The sequence below is a fragment of the Chionomys nivalis genome, chromosome 7 (assembly GCF_950005125.1).
Source record: "Chionomys nivalis chromosome 7, mChiNiv1.1, whole genome shotgun sequence".
In the NCBI taxonomy this organism is placed as follows: Eukaryota; Metazoa; Chordata; class Mammalia; order Rodentia; family Cricetidae; genus Chionomys; species Chionomys nivalis.
The window spans coordinates 61,420,216-61,437,622 of NC_080092.1; the positions used below are offsets into that span (position 1 = coordinate 61,420,216).

The 17,407-nt window shown below is 41.8% G+C and overlaps 1 protein-coding gene across 1 annotated transcript in view; it reads right to left on the reverse strand.

Annotated features, from left to right (window-relative positions):
- The window catches only part of Myo1d (myosin ID), a 302,318-nt gene that overhangs the window by 105,353 nt on the left and 179,558 nt on the right, over positions 1-17,407 (reverse strand). The window contains exons 18-20 of the mRNA XM_057774656.1: positions 14,011-14,155; positions 13,061-13,165; positions 4,799-4,912 (exon numbers count right to left, since the gene is read on the reverse strand). Coding sequence (XP_057630639.1) covers positions 4,799-4,912; positions 13,061-13,165; positions 14,011-14,155 — 364 coding nt within the window. The remainder of the gene's footprint in view (positions 1-4,798; positions 4,913-13,060; positions 13,166-14,010; positions 14,156-17,407) is intronic.

Below are 17,407 nucleotides of genomic sequence, written 5' to 3' on the forward strand. Positions count from 1 at the left end.
TTACATGACAAATAGGTGTACAGTGCTTTCTAGTCAGAGGGGGGAAAGGTGCCAAATGCATCTTTAAATAAATTTGCTTAGGTTTATATATAAAAAAAGTCATTACCACCTTAATATAAAACAACAGAGAGTAGGGAGCTGGTTCTTGTGGTTAAAGATAGAGACTCAGTGAATACTGAATTATATATTTTAGGGTAATAAAAATACATTATATAGCTATACACATATTAGAATGGTGAAATAGCAAACAGTGAGAATGTGAAGAAATAGGCACTCTCATTCTGCTTAGAATACAAAACGGCACAGCCATGTTGGAAGAAAACTGGCAGTTCTTACAAAGCTAAGCTGAGTCTTATCTGTGACAGAATAAGTACACCCCTAGGTATTTATTCAACTGTGTCAAGATAGTAAATGCAAAAACACATTGTGGGATCTCCAAATAAAAGAATATACGTATGGCTGGGCGGTGGTGGCGCATGCCTTTAATCCCAGCACTCGGGAGGCAGAGGCAGGCGGATCTCTGTGAGTTCGAGGCCGGCCTGGTCTATAAGAGCTAGTTCCAGGACAGGAACCAAAGCTACAGAGAAACCCTGTCTCGAAAAATCCAAAAAAAAAAAAAAAAAAAAAAAAAAAAAAAGAATATACGTATGGTGGTTAGAAAGAAAATGGCCTCCAAAGGGAGTGGAACTATTAGGAGATGTGGCTTTGTTGGGGTGGGTGTGGCCTTGTTGGGGGACACGTGTCCCTGTGGGGATGGACTCTGAGGCTTCCTATACTCAGGATACTGCCCGGTTGACTTCCTATTGCCTGCAAGACGTAGCACTCTGCTCCAGCACTATGTCTGCACGGCACCACGCTCCCCATCATGACGATAATGGACTGAACCTCTGGAACTGTAAGCGAGTCACTCCAATTAAAAGCTTTTTAAATAAGAGTTGCCATGGTTATGGTGTCTCTTCACAGCAATAGAAACCCTACCTAAGACAATAGTGAAAAAATAGGAGCCACTGGCCATAGAAAGACACAGGGAGCCTTAAATGCTTATTGCCAAGTAAAGATTCAACTGGAGAGACAGAACAGTCAGTGGTTCCCAAGGAGTAGAGGAGAATCAGCAGGTTATGCCCGAGACTGCATGTGAGCGTCTGTGTCCTTCCTGACAAGCTTCCCTGTGTCACCAGCCTCAACTCCTCTCTCTTCCTGTGGTATGGTGAACAAGAGTTAGGCTGGGGTGGGGTGAATTCTGTATTGACTTGCAGTGCCGTGGATCAATCTAGGCCTCTCACACACGTCAAGGACTTTACTATTGAGACACAGCCCCAGCCAGATGGTACGAACTTGAAAGGAAGGGACCTGGGAAATTATTGCAATCTTAGAATTCATAAAACTGTGCCCAACTGTAGTAATAATAGTAATTGGTACAAGGATAACCAGTAGACTGATAGACCATGGTACAGAAACCAGAAAAGGACATGTGGAGCACTGAATTTACGGTAGGTGTGACACTAACGAGTACTGGGGAGATGAAATCTCTTCCCCATGTAACGCACACACTCAAACACCATAAATCACCATCTGTGAAACACCACTAAACGACATATGGCTTTAAGAGGACCTCATGACAGAAATTCAAACAAGGCTAGTATCACATAAAAAGTAAAATTCAGCTCAAACCATTCTTAAATACGAACATATATAGTCCCAAAGGCATTTAAAAATATTTTAAAACTGAAGCAGCTAAAGGTCCCATATCTAAGAGAGCTAGAACGTGAACAACCTAAAGACAATAAAATACTCAGGCTTAACATTTTGTCATATTTACTTTAAGACCAAAAATAAAACAAAACTTGATGCTACATTTGGAGGTCCCCCTTTGTACCCAGCTTTGGAGGAGGCAGCCATTCCATCGTTCTGAAGTTAGTTCCTCTCAGAAGCAAAGACTGATGAGCAAGCAAGATTGATCTGGGAGGCCACAGACAACGGCAAGGAAGGGGGACCTGGGTCAGAAGAGAGGCAGCCACTCCTGTGGACAACTGCAGTTGGCTCTGCGGGGAAGCTCTGGGAGATGATCCTGGTAATGAGAAATGGAGCTGGGGTAGGACACCCCGACACCCATTGCTCACTGCATTCCATCTATGTGAGGGAGCAGGGGCTCCAGCTGAGGCAGAGGCCTGAGAAAGATGAAGGCTGCTGGAAATTAGGATGGTGTGCACAAAAATGGCACGGGGATACAAAGTGCCATGGGTGGACCCCTGAGAACATCCGCAACACTGGGGATCCGTCCCTCAGAGCTCTACCTTCCTAGAGTAGTTCAATGTCATCAGCTTTATGATATTATGTTGTTAGTTCCATTGACAATGTTTATGGGAAATGACTATAAATGTAAACTTGTTTTACAGTTTTTATTTATAATCAATGCAAGAAGGAAGATGGGGGCTAGAGAGACAGCTCCGTGGTTAAGAGCACATACTGCTCTTAAAGATCTGAACACACACATCGGGTGGCACACAACTCCCTCTCTGGACTCTGTGGACACCAGGTATGCATATGCACACATTCATACAAAGATACACACGTATACGCATACATAAAAAACTCTAAAAATAAAAAAGACATTTCAGTTTAAAGAGTTGTTTAGCTATTTTTTGAATTTATATCATGACCTTGATGGGTTCCCTTTAACAGGAACAAAGGCAAAGAAATAAATCCCATACCATGATTTATTTTTGTTTGGTTTCATACTTCCTTAGACTTTGACGAAGTATAATTTTCTCCCTCGTCTGCCCTCCTTCCCTCCTACTCTAAGTCTGCAAGCTGTTAGGCTTAAATTGTGGCTGATATATAAGATTGCAGGTCTTGGCTAAGAAGGTTATATACCATCTAAAGTCTTTTCTTAGCTTCAATCCATTGGCCTTTTTATTGAAAAGAAATGAGGTGTATGTGTGTGGTAGGGTGGGGGTGAGAGGGAAGGGCACCACGGTAAGTCAAATCCCAACCCCAATGACACAGGCTATTCATAAATGCAGGAGTCATTCAGCGCAGCCAGGAATGCTTGGTCCCTTTTGTCCCTTACTAAAGGAGCTCAGAAGTCACAAATTGAAGCCACGAAACAATATGCTTCCTATTTCTTTTTCCAGGGACCAAAGGGACTTAAAATAATCTTTAGTAATACTCCTCACAGACCCTAGCACTGCATAAATGCAGAGTCCCTATTTAAGAACTAGTGGACAGAAAAATTGCCCCACAGAGAATACCCAGTAGTCTATCAACAGCTTTCTACAGAATCAGTACAGACACATGTAAAACTAACACTGTTAAACAGGAAAAAAAAAAATCTGAGCCAGATGTGGTGGTGTACACTCTGAAGGTTCATATCAACTCACAAGACAAGCAAGACCCTGTGTCAAAAACAACAACAACAAAATGAAATTTCATATCGAGATTCAGGAAGATAACCAAAAAATTTCACATTTCAGAACAAAGTGATTATAGATTTGAAAGCCCAGGCATAATAGTGAGCTACAGAGTTGACTCAGATCAGAAATTATACAACCAATAAATTAATGATGTAAAATATATTGGTAAAAACTGACTTTTAGGAGCTACATAAATCTCATATTTAAGATAGTAGTAGTTGGGGCTGGGGAGAGGGCTTAGTAGTTAAAAAGAGAGAGAGAGAGAGAGAGAGAGAGAGAGAGAATAAGTAAAAGTAGTAATGTTTCCACAAAGTAATTTCCTACTGTTTTTTCTACTTGATTCCATAGCCATAAAAATTTTATAAAAGTAGAGCTTGGAGCTAGCTCAGTCAGTACAGTGCCTGCCACATAAGCATACAGACCTGAGTTCAAGATCCAGAGCCCACATAAAGAAGCTGGGCACAGTGGTGAGCATTTATAATCCCAGCACTGGGGAAGTGGAGACAGGAGGATCCCAGGGGGCTCACTGGTCAGCCAGCCTAGCCTAGTTGGTGAGCTCTAGGTCAGTGAAACTCTTTTTTTTTTAAATTTATTTATTTATTAAAGATTTCTGCCTCCTCCCCGCCACCACCTCCCATTTCCCTCCCCCTCCCCCACTCAAGTCCCCCTCCCTCGTCAGTCCGAAGAGCAATCAGGGTTCCCTGCCCTGTGGGAAGTCCAAGGACCACCCACCTCCATCCCAGTCTAGTAAGGTGAGCATCCAAACTGCCTAGGCTCCCACAAAGCCAGAGGGCAGTGAAACTCTTGATGGTTCCTGTGGAATGACACCTGACTTCCATGTGCACCCTTGCCCACACGTGTACCCATCATTATGAAAGCAAATAAGAAAATGCATCATGTATAAGGACAAGCACATTTGAACAATATGTCACAGTAGGAATAGATGTCACAGAGAACGGCTGTTAAAAAAATGCTTTAGTTACCTATCAGAAACTCTGAACCCAGAACAACTGCTGTGTGTGTGTGTGTCCAGAACAACTGCTCTTGTGTGTCTGTGTGTGTGTGTTGTGAGACAGGGTTTCTCTGTGTAACAGCTTTGGCTGTAGACCTGACTGGCCTCGAACTCACAGAGATTCATCTGCTTCTGCCTCCAGAGTGTTGGGATTAAAGGCTTGTGCCACCATGCTTAGTTCAGAACCACTGAATTTAGCCTTAAAATTTTTTTTAGTTACTTTATCAGAAACTTTGAAAATTGTACTTTGGTACAACACAAAATTGGTGTAAGATTCCAGGAAGACACGGGGTCCCCAAAGCCAAAGAGGTTGCATGCTTAGCCCATCAGCCTCTGTCTATGAAATAGGAGCCTGTATTTGATGCATACTTACATTATACAGAGGGATAGTCTTCATCACTTTGTACTGCTTAGTGGGGTCCATTTTATACAGGTGACGGTCAGTGACAAAAATTGCTCTGTCTTCTACCTTACTAAATCGATTCACCTGTAAGAAAACAAACCAATAAGCCATAGTAGCTCATAAAAATGTCGTGTTTAGAAATACCTAGGTTCAGAGGTGACTGAGCATGGAGATGAAAGCTCACTAGGTCACCACGGATGGCTCTATTTCAAAGGAATAGTAGTTTCCAGGTGTGTAGAGTTTGGCAATACAATGCTTAACAAGGAAAACACAGCAAATGTAGAATTTGGGGACTAGAAATATGAACTGCAGACCCCTTCAAGGATGTGAATACAACTACCCACAGACAGGGGAATCAACTGTCTGATAAGGGATTTTTTTTTATCAGTAATTAACAAATAATCTAATTGATACCGTTTATGCCTGAAGCCCTGGGCTATAAGAACCTAAGATTAGTATTTGGGGATGAGAGCAATAAGCAATAAATGAAAATAAAAATATGAAGAAAACAAAAGTGACATTATGAAAATATATACACGTTTCTGCTGAGCGCTACTTTACTAGACAGAGGGTCAGAGAATGCCCTAATTTACAGATACTTTGTTTCCCCAAGAGATAAAATTAACCATGGCACATTGTACAAATTGTGGCTAGTTATTTGTTAGGATAGTTCAAAAAATATTTTAATTTAGGTACCTGGATTAACATTTAAAAACAGGTTTATTTATTTATTCATTTATTTAACGTACGCATGTGTGTCTGCCTGAGTTTATTGCATCACATGGATGCAGGTGCCCTTGAAGGTCAGAGAGTGTTGATATGGAATTGGAGGTAGAGGCAGCTGTGAGCTGAATGACAAAGGTGTTAGGAACTGAGCCTGGATCCTTTTTAACATCACTATATGCTCTTAACCTCTGAGCTATCTCTCCAGCTCCGTTTTTCTAGACCTCTACAATGTGAAGCTTTTCACTGGCTGAGAAAGGCAAGTAGACAAAACACAGCAAACACAAGAAGCCTCTACCCCGACGGAAGGCATACTGTGATACACTGTGCCATCATGGCACTCACACGGATTCTCTACATTCTTTGCACACACCCCCAATTCTTACTTCGAAGATACCGACAAAGAAGTGAGGGGTTAACTGAAAACACTGTTTGGTAGGATATTCAGATAGCTGCACTCAGGCAGGGCAGGGCAGGGCAGGGCAGGGCAGGCCACTACAGATAGAAAAAGTAGCAAAGTAAAATTCAAGCTTGACATGGAAATTTACCTTATCCCCTTTGACTTGGTTTTAGCCATTAGTCAATTCTCTAAACATTTATTATATAATAAAAACATATTTTTCAGTCTTCAACATGACAGAAAGTCGTGCCTATGATTAAAATAGAATCTACGTGATAAGCGTATAGTTTGTGTTCTCGGAGGATAACTTTGCATAGCATCTGTTTTTGCCAGGACAGACAACTGGCACTTCTGAGAAGATCTGAAGCACTGAGTGTGGAGATCCACTTAGCTGTTCTGCACAGCACTGGCTTTATGCAGAACTTTGTGAAAGAAAGGGTTTCATGGTCTGGCTGGCTGGATAAACACTGCAAACGACAGCTCCCACTAGGATATCCACAGTCTAGAAAGTTAGAGGTTCTGAGGAGTTTGCATTTAAACAGTATGCTTAGCCCAGCATTGCCACAGTACATTTAATCTATGTAATCCTTTTAAAAACAAATACCTATTAATATTCAATAAAAGCCAGCTTGGAGAACATTCACCATCATTTTCATCAACCTCGCACTATGCAGAACAGAGAACATCTAGCAAAGAACCTGAATAAAAGGTAGAAATAATACCCTCATCATAAAGAATCATATGGAGGAACAAACACATGAGGTACAAAAGAATATAATTTTAAAACCCTGTTACCCGATCTGACAAGATCATTTGATCTTGTTGAGACAAAAAGGCCACATGTTCTTCTGATGCTACATGAGTTAATCCAAAAAGGAGGAAAGAAACCCTCAAAGTAGAGATTGTACTGAAGCTGTTCAGAAATATTTTATATGAACAAAACGCAGTTTCTTTCTTTCTTTCTTTCTTTCTTTCTTTCTTTCTTTCTTTCTTTCTTTCTTTCTTTCTTTCTTTCTTTCTTTCTTTCTTTCTACAAAACGCAGTTTCTACAGAGACTAACAAATATTTACCTTCTGTTTCAGCAACTCAAATCATCTTAAAACTTGGATCAGGTAAGTGAGAAAGACATGTCTAACAGCAAAAAAAGCTGTAGATTGCTTAACGTGGCTCTATCGACACAGAAAGGAAAACATTCAACATATATAGGTGAATTCCTGCTTAACACCATTATAGAATGGGAACGCTATTTTTATTTCATATTTATCTTCTCAAAGGGACAGCAAAGCTGGATTGCAGATGCAGAATTAGATAAGACTTCACCTTATTTCTTGGACTCAAAGTTAAAATCCTCACCCCAGGAAAAAACCCCTAGCCTTCTGTTTTCCAGAAGCACTTCAAGGCAGCTGCTCACAGGTTCAGTTGTTTCCACAGGGGGTCGGAAATAAGCTGCTCCCGAGGTAAAGCAGAGTAAGTGGCGAGAGGAGCTCTATGCAGTAGGCTCTCACCTTAAAGAACATGTTATAATAACTGCCGTTAATGGAAAGCAGCTGCTTCAAAATAAAGCATGAAGAGGAGGGCCTTTTGGAAGTATATCAAGTTCGCCTTGGTGTACCTTTGGGACTAAAAGATTCTACAGAGGACATTATCTGAGCAAGCATGAAGAAGGGTATTTTATATTAAACTTAGAAATACAGGACCATCAGTAAGAATTCTTCAGTTTTTATTCATCAGTACCAGGGTGAAAATGTCAGGCATTAAACTGTCCTCCCTGGAATGAGGGGAATTGCACCAAGCTTTTCTACAGATGGCCAAATTCTCAGAACCACCTGACTCTCTTAACTATTCTGACTGCCAGATGCCATGCTATCAGAAATGGGAGTGGGTATAACCTCACTCCCTAGGTAGTGGGTACAGGTACGTTCCTGTGTTGTATCCACAAACAGGAATATGACTGAAACTTTTTGCGTGAGTGTGTATAACTGTGATGGAAGAAGGTCATTGGCTAATAAAGAAACTGCCTTGGCCCATTTGATTGGCCATCCTTTAGGTGGGTGGAGTAAACAGAATAGAATGCTGGGAGGAAGAGGAAGTGAGCTCAGATGCAGGGCAGCTCCTCTCAGAGCCAGAAGCGATGAAGCAAGCCGCCAGGTTAGACATGCTGAATCTTTCCTGGTAAGACTGATGCTACACAGATTATTAGAGATGGGTTGATCGGGATATGAGAATTAGCCAGTAAGGGCTAGAGCTAATGGGCCAAGCAGTGTTTAAAAGAATACAGTTTGTGTGTCATTATTTTGGGGCATAAGCTAGCCAGGCGACCATGAGCTGGGGTGGCAGGAACACAGCCCACAGCTCCTTCAACACAACTGGATAGCAAGTCTTCTTCCGATTGTGTCATTAGCCCTAGGTGTATTTACTAAAACAGAGTTCCTGAATTTCAGAGTTCAAAACTAGAGTCTGGAGTGTAGAGACCAGCTGATGCTATTGCAAACTTCCTAAGTCTGGTGTCATGTTGTTCATAGAATGCTCAAATGCTGACCGTGGCATTGCAAAACCGGAAACATTCTGAATGTCATGCCGGAATTCAAGATGTTCAGACTTCACAACATTTCAGGTTCTGAATGTTCAACTTGTATTGTTGTTCCTGGCTCCCAATACAGAGCCCTTGAATAGGAATCATGGAGGCCAAGGCACGATTAGAAGGCTGAACTTCCTTCCATTTTGTAGCTCTGCTCCTCAACCACATCGGAGAGAAGAGAAAGGCTAAGTTTAGGGACTACATTAATTACCAGCCAACCGTAATTTAAACAATTCTGCCTATGTTATGGAACCTCCATGAACCTTGGAGGTTTGGAGAGCTTCCCAGATGGTGAAAGCTTCCATGGGGCAAGAGGGCACAACACTTCCTTTTAATTGTGGTAGCCAGACCGTTGACATTTAATATGATGGTCAATAGGGTTAGGTCTAAATTTACCATCTTTCAGCTTATTTATTTGTCCTGTTTATCCTTTGCTTCCAGTCCCACAATTCTCCATTTTTCCTACCACTAAGCCCCACATTCTCACCTCTCAATTTCTTTCTTTTCTAAGATTTATTTTATGCACATGTGTGTTTTGCCTGCATGCATGTATGTGCATCCAATATATGTCTGGTGTCTATGGAGGTCAGAAGAGGGCTCTGGTTACCCTGGAACTGGACTTACAGGCAGTTGTAAGCCACCACCATGTGGGTGCTGGGAATGAAGTCTGGTCCTGGAAGAGCAGCAGTACTCTTTAACCACAGAGCCATCTCTCCAGCCCCCTGTATCTTTCTTGACTCCTTAGCAACAACTAGCTTTGTTACTCTTTTGGTTTTGCCAAGATTTATACAACACAGTTACAATGTGTGATTTTCTTTCTTTCTCTCTTTCTCTCTTTCTCTCTCTCTCTCTCTCTCTCTCTCTCTCTCTCTCTCTCTCTCTCTCTCTCTCTCTCTTCCTTCCTTCCTTCCTTCCTTCCTTCCTTCCTTTCTTTTTTAGTAGGTTTATTTATATATTTATGTACATGATATTTTTCTGCATGTATGTCTACACGCCAGAAGAGGCCATTGGCTTGCAAGGAACTACATTTATAGACAGTTATGAACTGCCATGTGAGTGCTGGGAATTGAACTCAGGACCTCTGGAAGAGAAGCCGGTGCTCTTAACTACTGAGCCATCTCTCCAGGCCCATGATTTTTGACTGATACTATTCTACTCTATGTAGAGCACAAAACCTTATACATTTTCTTTTCTCCTTCCTGCTTGAACATGTCTTCTAACTCTTCCTCAGTACTCACCTTCAGCCGTTCCTGGAAAAATCTTTGTCACTATAGTTCTTGATGATATATTTACTGGGCATTCAATTCTAGCTTAACTGCTCTTACTTCAATACTTCAGACTCCTTCTTCCTTCCTCTTTCTATATCCACCCTCCCTCTCTCTTTAAAGACAGCACCAGGGTCTTCAAGTCTATTTACATGGGTGCCACATGAAGACAGATAGCTGTATGATCTTTTTTTTAATGCTTTATTTAAATTACATCTTGCTGTTTTATGTGTGTTTAGTTTTGGGTAGTTTTATTGCCATCTCTTCAAATTCACTGAGTTTTCTTTTAAAGAAATTGTCAGTCTATTTTTACTGTGTGTGCCTGTGCCAAAGGTGCATATGTGGGCGTTGGAGGACATCTCTGAGGATTCCTTTATCTCCTTTCACCTCAGGATTGGGCAGCAAACACCTTTCCTAGCTGAGCCATTTCAGTCCAAACCCATTAATCTTTTTTTCTTCAAGGTCTAATCTGCTGTTAATTCTATTGACTGCATTTTTCTCTCATATTTTTTATGTTTGTAAGTTCAATTGTAAGTCATTTAAAAGTCTTTAAGGTATTTATTAAACATGTCCAATATTTCCTCTAGCTTTTGGAATATATAAAATAAAATGTCAATAATTGCCTTAATGATCTGGTCTGTGCCTTTTTGGATGACTGTATTCAAGGTCTTGTTTGTAAGCTTGTTGATGTATGTCATGCACTCTGACTTTTACCTCTGAATGCTGGACATTCTATAAAAGCTTTTGAACTTTTTCTCGTGTGGTATTAGGCCACTTAGAGATCTTTGACCCTTTCCAGAAGTGCTTTTCAGGTTTGTTCAAGAGGACAAGAAGGGCTAATCGTTTTCCGTACTGCTGCAGGTCCTTGTTAGTGCTCTCTCTGGTGCTCCTGAGGTCTCCAGTCTGGATGCAGAGTTCAGGCTCTGTGGGACCTAACTGAGCACCAGCACTGTGACCTCCTCCCCTTTGGGGGTGGTAGTCCTTGCCCAACCTATAGTGGTTTCCTTCTGCACATGTCTGAGCAGTATACCTGATGTCTGAACCAGACCCTCCAAAGATCCCAGGAATTCTTTTCATGTAGCCTTCTCTTTTCTTCTACTCTGTCCTCTGGAGGTCTGTCTCAGTCCTTCCTAATTCTCATCCATGGACTGCCCTGGGACACTGGCTGTCTAATGGGGCCACTCTCTTCACTTTGCCCCATTTCTTCTGTGGTGTGGGGGATGGAATGTAGCCTTGCGCACATTGAGCTGCCCTCTGCCGCTGCTACATCCCAGCCCCTCTCACCTCTTCTTGTATTTCAGGGATCTTTGCTTTTCCCTTACTGATATGCACTATCTGGAAAACTGTCGTTTGATACTTCTTGTCCCTTCTCTTCCCACGTGTATCCTCACTCTGTTTATTTAAAATGGCCACACTGTAGCCTTACTGTGTACGGTCACAATTTACTAAACCAACTTTTATCTGCCACCATTAAAACCCATATCTGTAGAAATATACTTGAAAGGTAAATCTGAGTTGTCGAGTTTTGGAGTAATCAGGTGTGAACATTTAACATTTTGATAGCTCTGTCTAATTGCCCACTCAAAACTATCTTATATTCCAGGCAACAGTGTTCCCCTAAATCCCTGCAAACACCCGTTACTATCAATATTTCAAAGTACCAGACTTAGAGCTGGAAAACCATATTTCATTTCTATGATCTTAATCATATACTGAAACTAAATATTTTTCTTAAGATGTTCTGAGATCCTTGCTAACTTTTTAAATTTCTTCTTTGTATGGTGCCATTATTTACAATAGTATCTTTTGTTAAGCTAATGCATGGCTTCATTAATATATGGAACTGTATTGGGATTACTTTACAAACTTCCTTATAATTACTCTAACTTCTCTCTATTTTAAGATTAAAAAATTATGTGTCTGCATGTGTTTTCATGCATGGTATGTGTCTATGAGTGCAGGAGCCCATGAAGGCCAGTGGCATCAGATGCCCCTGAAGTTGGAATTACAGGTGATGGTGAGCTGCCTGACATAGGTGCGGAGAACCAAACTCAGGTTCTCTGGAAGAGCAGCAAATGTCTAAACTGCTGAGCCATCTCTCCATCCCATCCAAATCTAGTTTTTAAAGTAGCAATGACACTTGTGTAAAAGGCAGTAAATAATAAAGAGCAGACTAGTAGTTGATGTGGGATTCCCCTCTGTATGCTGTGAATATGTTTTATTATTATTGTTTACTATAGAAGCTGCTTTGGCCTACGGCAGGGCAAAATAAGGCCAGGTGGGAAATCTGAACACACACACACACACACACGCACACGCACACACACACACACACACACACACACACACACACGTAAAGAGAGTAGGTGAAGTCAAAGAGACGCCATGTAGCTGCCGAAGGAGAAATATGCCAGAACCTTACCAGTAAGCCACAGCCTTGTGGCGATACATAGATTAATAGAAATGGGTTAGTTTAAGATGTAAGAGCTAGGGGCTGGAGAGATGGCTCAGCGGTTAAGAGCATTGCCTGCTCTTCCAGAGGTCCTGAGTTCAATTCCCAGCAACCACATGGTGGCTCACAACCATCTGTAATGAGGTCTGGTGCCCTCTTCTGGCCTTCAGGCATACACACAGAAAGAATATTGTATACATAATAAATAAATAAATATTAAAAAAAAAAGATGTAAGAGCTAGCTAGAAATACACTTGAGCCATCAGCCAAATAGTGTTAATTATTATAATTAATACAGTTTCTGTGTGATTATTTGGGTCCGGGTGGCCAGGACCAAAAGGACAGTCTCTGCTTACAAGTAGTTGCTGTGAAGGACACACATATGGTAAAGTACAAATCTCTGACCTCAACGAAACACACAACTTGTTTAAAAAAGAAATGCTGATCAAGCTGGGCATGGTGGCACACATCTGAAAACAGCACCGGCGAGGCAGAGGCAGGGAGATTAGGAAGGAGTTCAAGCCTACCCTTGCCTACATAGTGATTCTGAGGCCAGCCTTGGCTATACAAGATCTCTCAAAAATAAAAAATAAAAAGTAGTTATGCAAGACTACACCTTTCCCTCAGGAGGGCTTCATTAGCCTAACTCTAAGATGGTCATGTCAGTCTTTTCAACATATCTTCAGCACAGGTGGGCAGAGCTCATTGGGCTGCACCCAGCTACATGGGAATACAAGTTTTCACTGCAGCCCATATTTGTGTTTCCTCTCAGTCAGTCTTCTCCCTCCATGACAGACTTTCAAGAACATCTTACCTTCCGGACATGACAGGAAAAGAGGACATTCATATATTTGTCCTTACGTTTCAGTTCATTAGCAACTGGTACAAACGTGCCTGAGGTCTGGGGTGTATCTGGCTTCTGAAAGAACAAAGGAAGGACAGGAGAGTTCTTCACTGTAGTGCTGAGGAAATGGCTCAGTATATGGCGTTAGAACTACACCTAGAGCTTCACAGCACTCCTTTTACCCTCTCACCCAGATCTGAGACTCACAAAGGGTGTTACCATAGCGAAGGTCCCATTAAAAACTTTAAACAGGCAACAAGAGAGAAGATGAAATGGAGTGTTGGAAATAATATAAAGGATGTAATTAAAAATGGCTGCTGAAGCCGGGTATTGTGGCACACACTTTTTTTTTCTTTTTTTTTTTCATTTTTTTTCTCTCTTTTTAAAGATTTATTTATTTATACAGTATCCTGCCTGTAGGCCAGAAGAGGGCACCAGATCTCATTATAGGTGGTTGTAAGCCACCACGTGGCACACACTTTTAATCTCAGCACTCAGGAGGCAGAGGCAGGCACATCTCTGTGAGTCTGAGGCCAGCCTGGCCTACATAGTGAATTACAGGACAGTCAGAGCTATGTAGAGAGACCATATCTTAAAAAAATGGCTGCTAAATAATTCAAGGGAAGGTTGAGGAGGTCAAGGGTCAGGTTACAGACTATGCTAATCTATGTGGCTATAACCCTCTTCCAAGCAGATGATGCATAAAGTATTGTACATTTAAAAGCAGCAAAATCTTTTAAATTAGCACCTCTCAGAGAAATTATTTAGTTTCTTAAAACCTCTCTCTATAAAGCATTGATTTTCTTTTACAGTGCAGGGGCTGGAACCCAGGCCTCGAGCATCCAGCCTCCTTTCTGTAGATTCTTAGGGAAACATTCTTTGCAGAGTTGCATGAATTCACATTGTTCACCTGGACTTACCGAAGCAAGATAGTTGCCTTCCCAGGCCCTCTGGAGCCCAAGGTCTGCCCTTTGACCTTTCAACATTTCCATGGCTGCAACCTTTGCCCTGACTTGGGAAAGGTCTGAAGCAGGTATCGTCTTGATGAGTTGGGATGCTCTCCATCTATAAGCAAATAAACAAGATGCAGAGGCCTTAGAAACTCATTCACTCCCCAAGAGTTCAAGTTGTCATTAAGAAGCATGAAATAACTGTACATTATGCTTAAAAATGTAAAAATGATTACAAAATACATACAGAAGTTGACAAAACTGTTTTCTGTAGATAGAAATTTTGTAAGAACATTATTGTCTGTGTGCTCTGAAGTAACTAGAACTCAGTGGCTTCTGGCTTTTACAATACTAGTTGGGCACAAAGCAAGCAGATATCCTAAATACCTTCAAGTCCCAGACTTCCCAAGTACCACTCAACCAACAAGATCTGCGTAAAACTGAAGGCCTCAACAGTCTAAAAATCACACTTCTGGTCCCAAGTATTTTCAATACAGGGACATTCAACCTCTGTCAATTGTAGGTCACAGAAATGTGGATTCATCATTCATCTAACTGTATCCTAGGCACCAAGAAAGTCCAGGTCCTGCTCTATGTAGGGGACACACTGAAAAGTAAATCAGTTCAAGGAACTTTCTTCCAGGTGCTTTAAGGAGTAACAGACAATAAAAAATACATGAAGGGGACTGGAAACCTACTATGGAAGGGAACACAGAAAGAGGGCAGAGAGGGCCTTGGAAGGAAGGCATGGGTATGGTGGTGTTTAAATGGATGGCCATGAAGGGTCTTTTGGCAAGAATAGATGAATAGAAGCATACAGGAAGATGACAGACATATGGACAGTTGAGCAGGAGCATACCCAGCAGGGACCACAGTAGTGGAAGGGCTCTGAGACAGGGCCTGCTTGGTGAGTTATGGGGAAGTCTGGGATCCTGAGAAGCTGAAGCAGCTGGGTAGGGAAAGGAAGAGAAAGGTTAGAGGGTGAGCTAGGGCTAAATGAATCCACAGAGTCACGAGGGCATCATTAGGACTCTGATCTCTACTCTTCATGAGGTGAGGTACCCCGAAGGGTTCTACACAGAGACCAGATGACCTGACACATATAGGATTATTGTCATTGTTGTAGGCTAGGGTCCAGAAGATCTGTTAGGAGGTTACTTTGATAAAACACACAGCAGAGGGATGTGACTCAGGTCAGGGAGCTGGGGATGGAGGCAAAGACAAGGGTTGATCTAGATGCATTCTGGTGGAAGGCCAATGGTATTTGTGGATGGATTAGATTGTTGGGACAGAGGAAGTTTAAGGATGACTCCAGTGTTTTTGTTTTGGGCATCAGCATCTGCAAACATAAACCAAGAATATTCCTGGTTGAGAAGAATAATAGAAGGAATTTTATGCTCTTAGCAGCAACTCTGTCTCACATGACGCGTCTGTTCTCTTTTTCTGCCATGGTAGTGCCAATCAAGGAGGCTAAAAGCACAATGAATGGTCTTTAATGGAATGAATAGTCAAGGTCAATGATTCTTAAACTATGTTCCTATGGAATACTAGAGTAAGCTGCAACTAAAATAAAAATGTACACTTAAATAAGTGACTAATAAAGGAATAAGAGAAAACCTATACAGCTATGAGAACAGGAAACGTCAACACAGTGGCCATGAAGACAGGCAGACATGAAGCAAGTTCGGCTCCACGTGGACCACTGTGCTCAAACAGGGAGATGAACTTGCAGGGATAGGTTTTATGGCAAGACCCAGAAGACGTTGAGACCTGAGTGGCAGGACTAGGAGCAAAGGCAGGAGGTGATGGTTGTAGTGAGTTCATGGCTGTTGGAATCAGCCAACTATAGTAGATTACAAAACACTAAGAAAACACACAGCCTCAGCCCTACAGTGAGAGTCGTGCCCCATGTCCCACTACCTCCCGCCCCTACTTGAGCATTTATGGCCTACCAGTGCTCATATGAGACAGACTGCTCTGAGGTCTTTGCCAAGAGGCTAGAAGAGTAATAGTGGTCAAAGTTAAGAACAATGGTGACAGGCAACAGGCAGACCCTCCAGCACTAAGTGGTTTGCTGAACAAGGGCCCCAGTGGGCCAGAGAGCTACAGACGGCACTGCTGGTGGGAGAGACTTTAATCTGACTGCTGCTCTCTTTCTAACCGTGTGTCTGGCCACCCTGTCTCTGCTTTATTTCCCACAGTTGCCCAAGACAAAGTTCACACCTGACTAGAGACCCTCAGCACAGAAGCACACTTGAGTTTCAGGCATTTGACCTATTCAGCCATGGTGAGAGTCGTCTGGCTTATTATTCTGGTCATACAAGCCACAATACATAACTTCAGGTAGGCAGCCATAAAGACCACTTGCCTAATGACAGGAAAAGGACAAAACTGGGCACAAAGCAGGCTTAGCCACAAAGAGTTACTGTGGGGAAAGGAATGATCCTAACACAACTAGAAAGAACGAGGCTTGACGGCACATGCCCACAGTTCAGTACTTAGGAGGCAGAGGCAGGAGGATCAGAAGATCAAGGTCATTCTTCGCTACATAATGGAGTTTAAGGATAGTTCAGGTTATATGAGACCCTATCTCAAAACAAACAAAAAAACAAACAAAGCACTGAAAACAAAATAATACAATTAGCACACATGGAGATTCTAGAAACTCACAAACAAGCCCAACAATAACACTGGAATCCCTTAACACATATCGCACAGAATCCCACAGAACAAAACATTCAAGATCAGGGGTTCATAAACTACAGCTTGTTTCAAATCTGGCTCAAGGTCTGTTTTTATTCTGCTTGTGAGCTCAGAGAAGTATTTATATTTTTACACGTTTAACAAAACAAAGACTATGTGAGAGACCATATGTAGCCTGCATAGCCTAAAATACTACAGGCCCTTTACAGAAAAGGTCTGCCTGACTAGATGAATACAAATGGCAAGATTCATTCGGAAGAAGGGGGGGAAGAAAAAATAGTATTTTTATGTATTCATCAACTATGACCCTTGTGAGGAGGCTGGGCCTGTCATTCCCATTCTTCCTGACTGTCACTGTGTCCCTGGAAACCTGGTTAGTACCTGCAAAACACCAGGTGTTCAGAAAATATTTGCTGGATGAGCAAATTTAATTATATACAGATTAACCAGTTCTAGACTTAAAGTAAAACATCAAAATCTAAAAAAGAGGCCTTCTTAGGCCAGGGTACAATGTGAAATTAATCACTATCATTTGCAGTCATCACAAATATTAAACAGGGGGTATAAATTGGTGTGGCTGCTATGGAAATCAGTGTGGAAGTTTTCCAAAACAGAACTACCAGATGAACTAGCTGCTTCACTCCTGGGCATACACCCAAAGGAC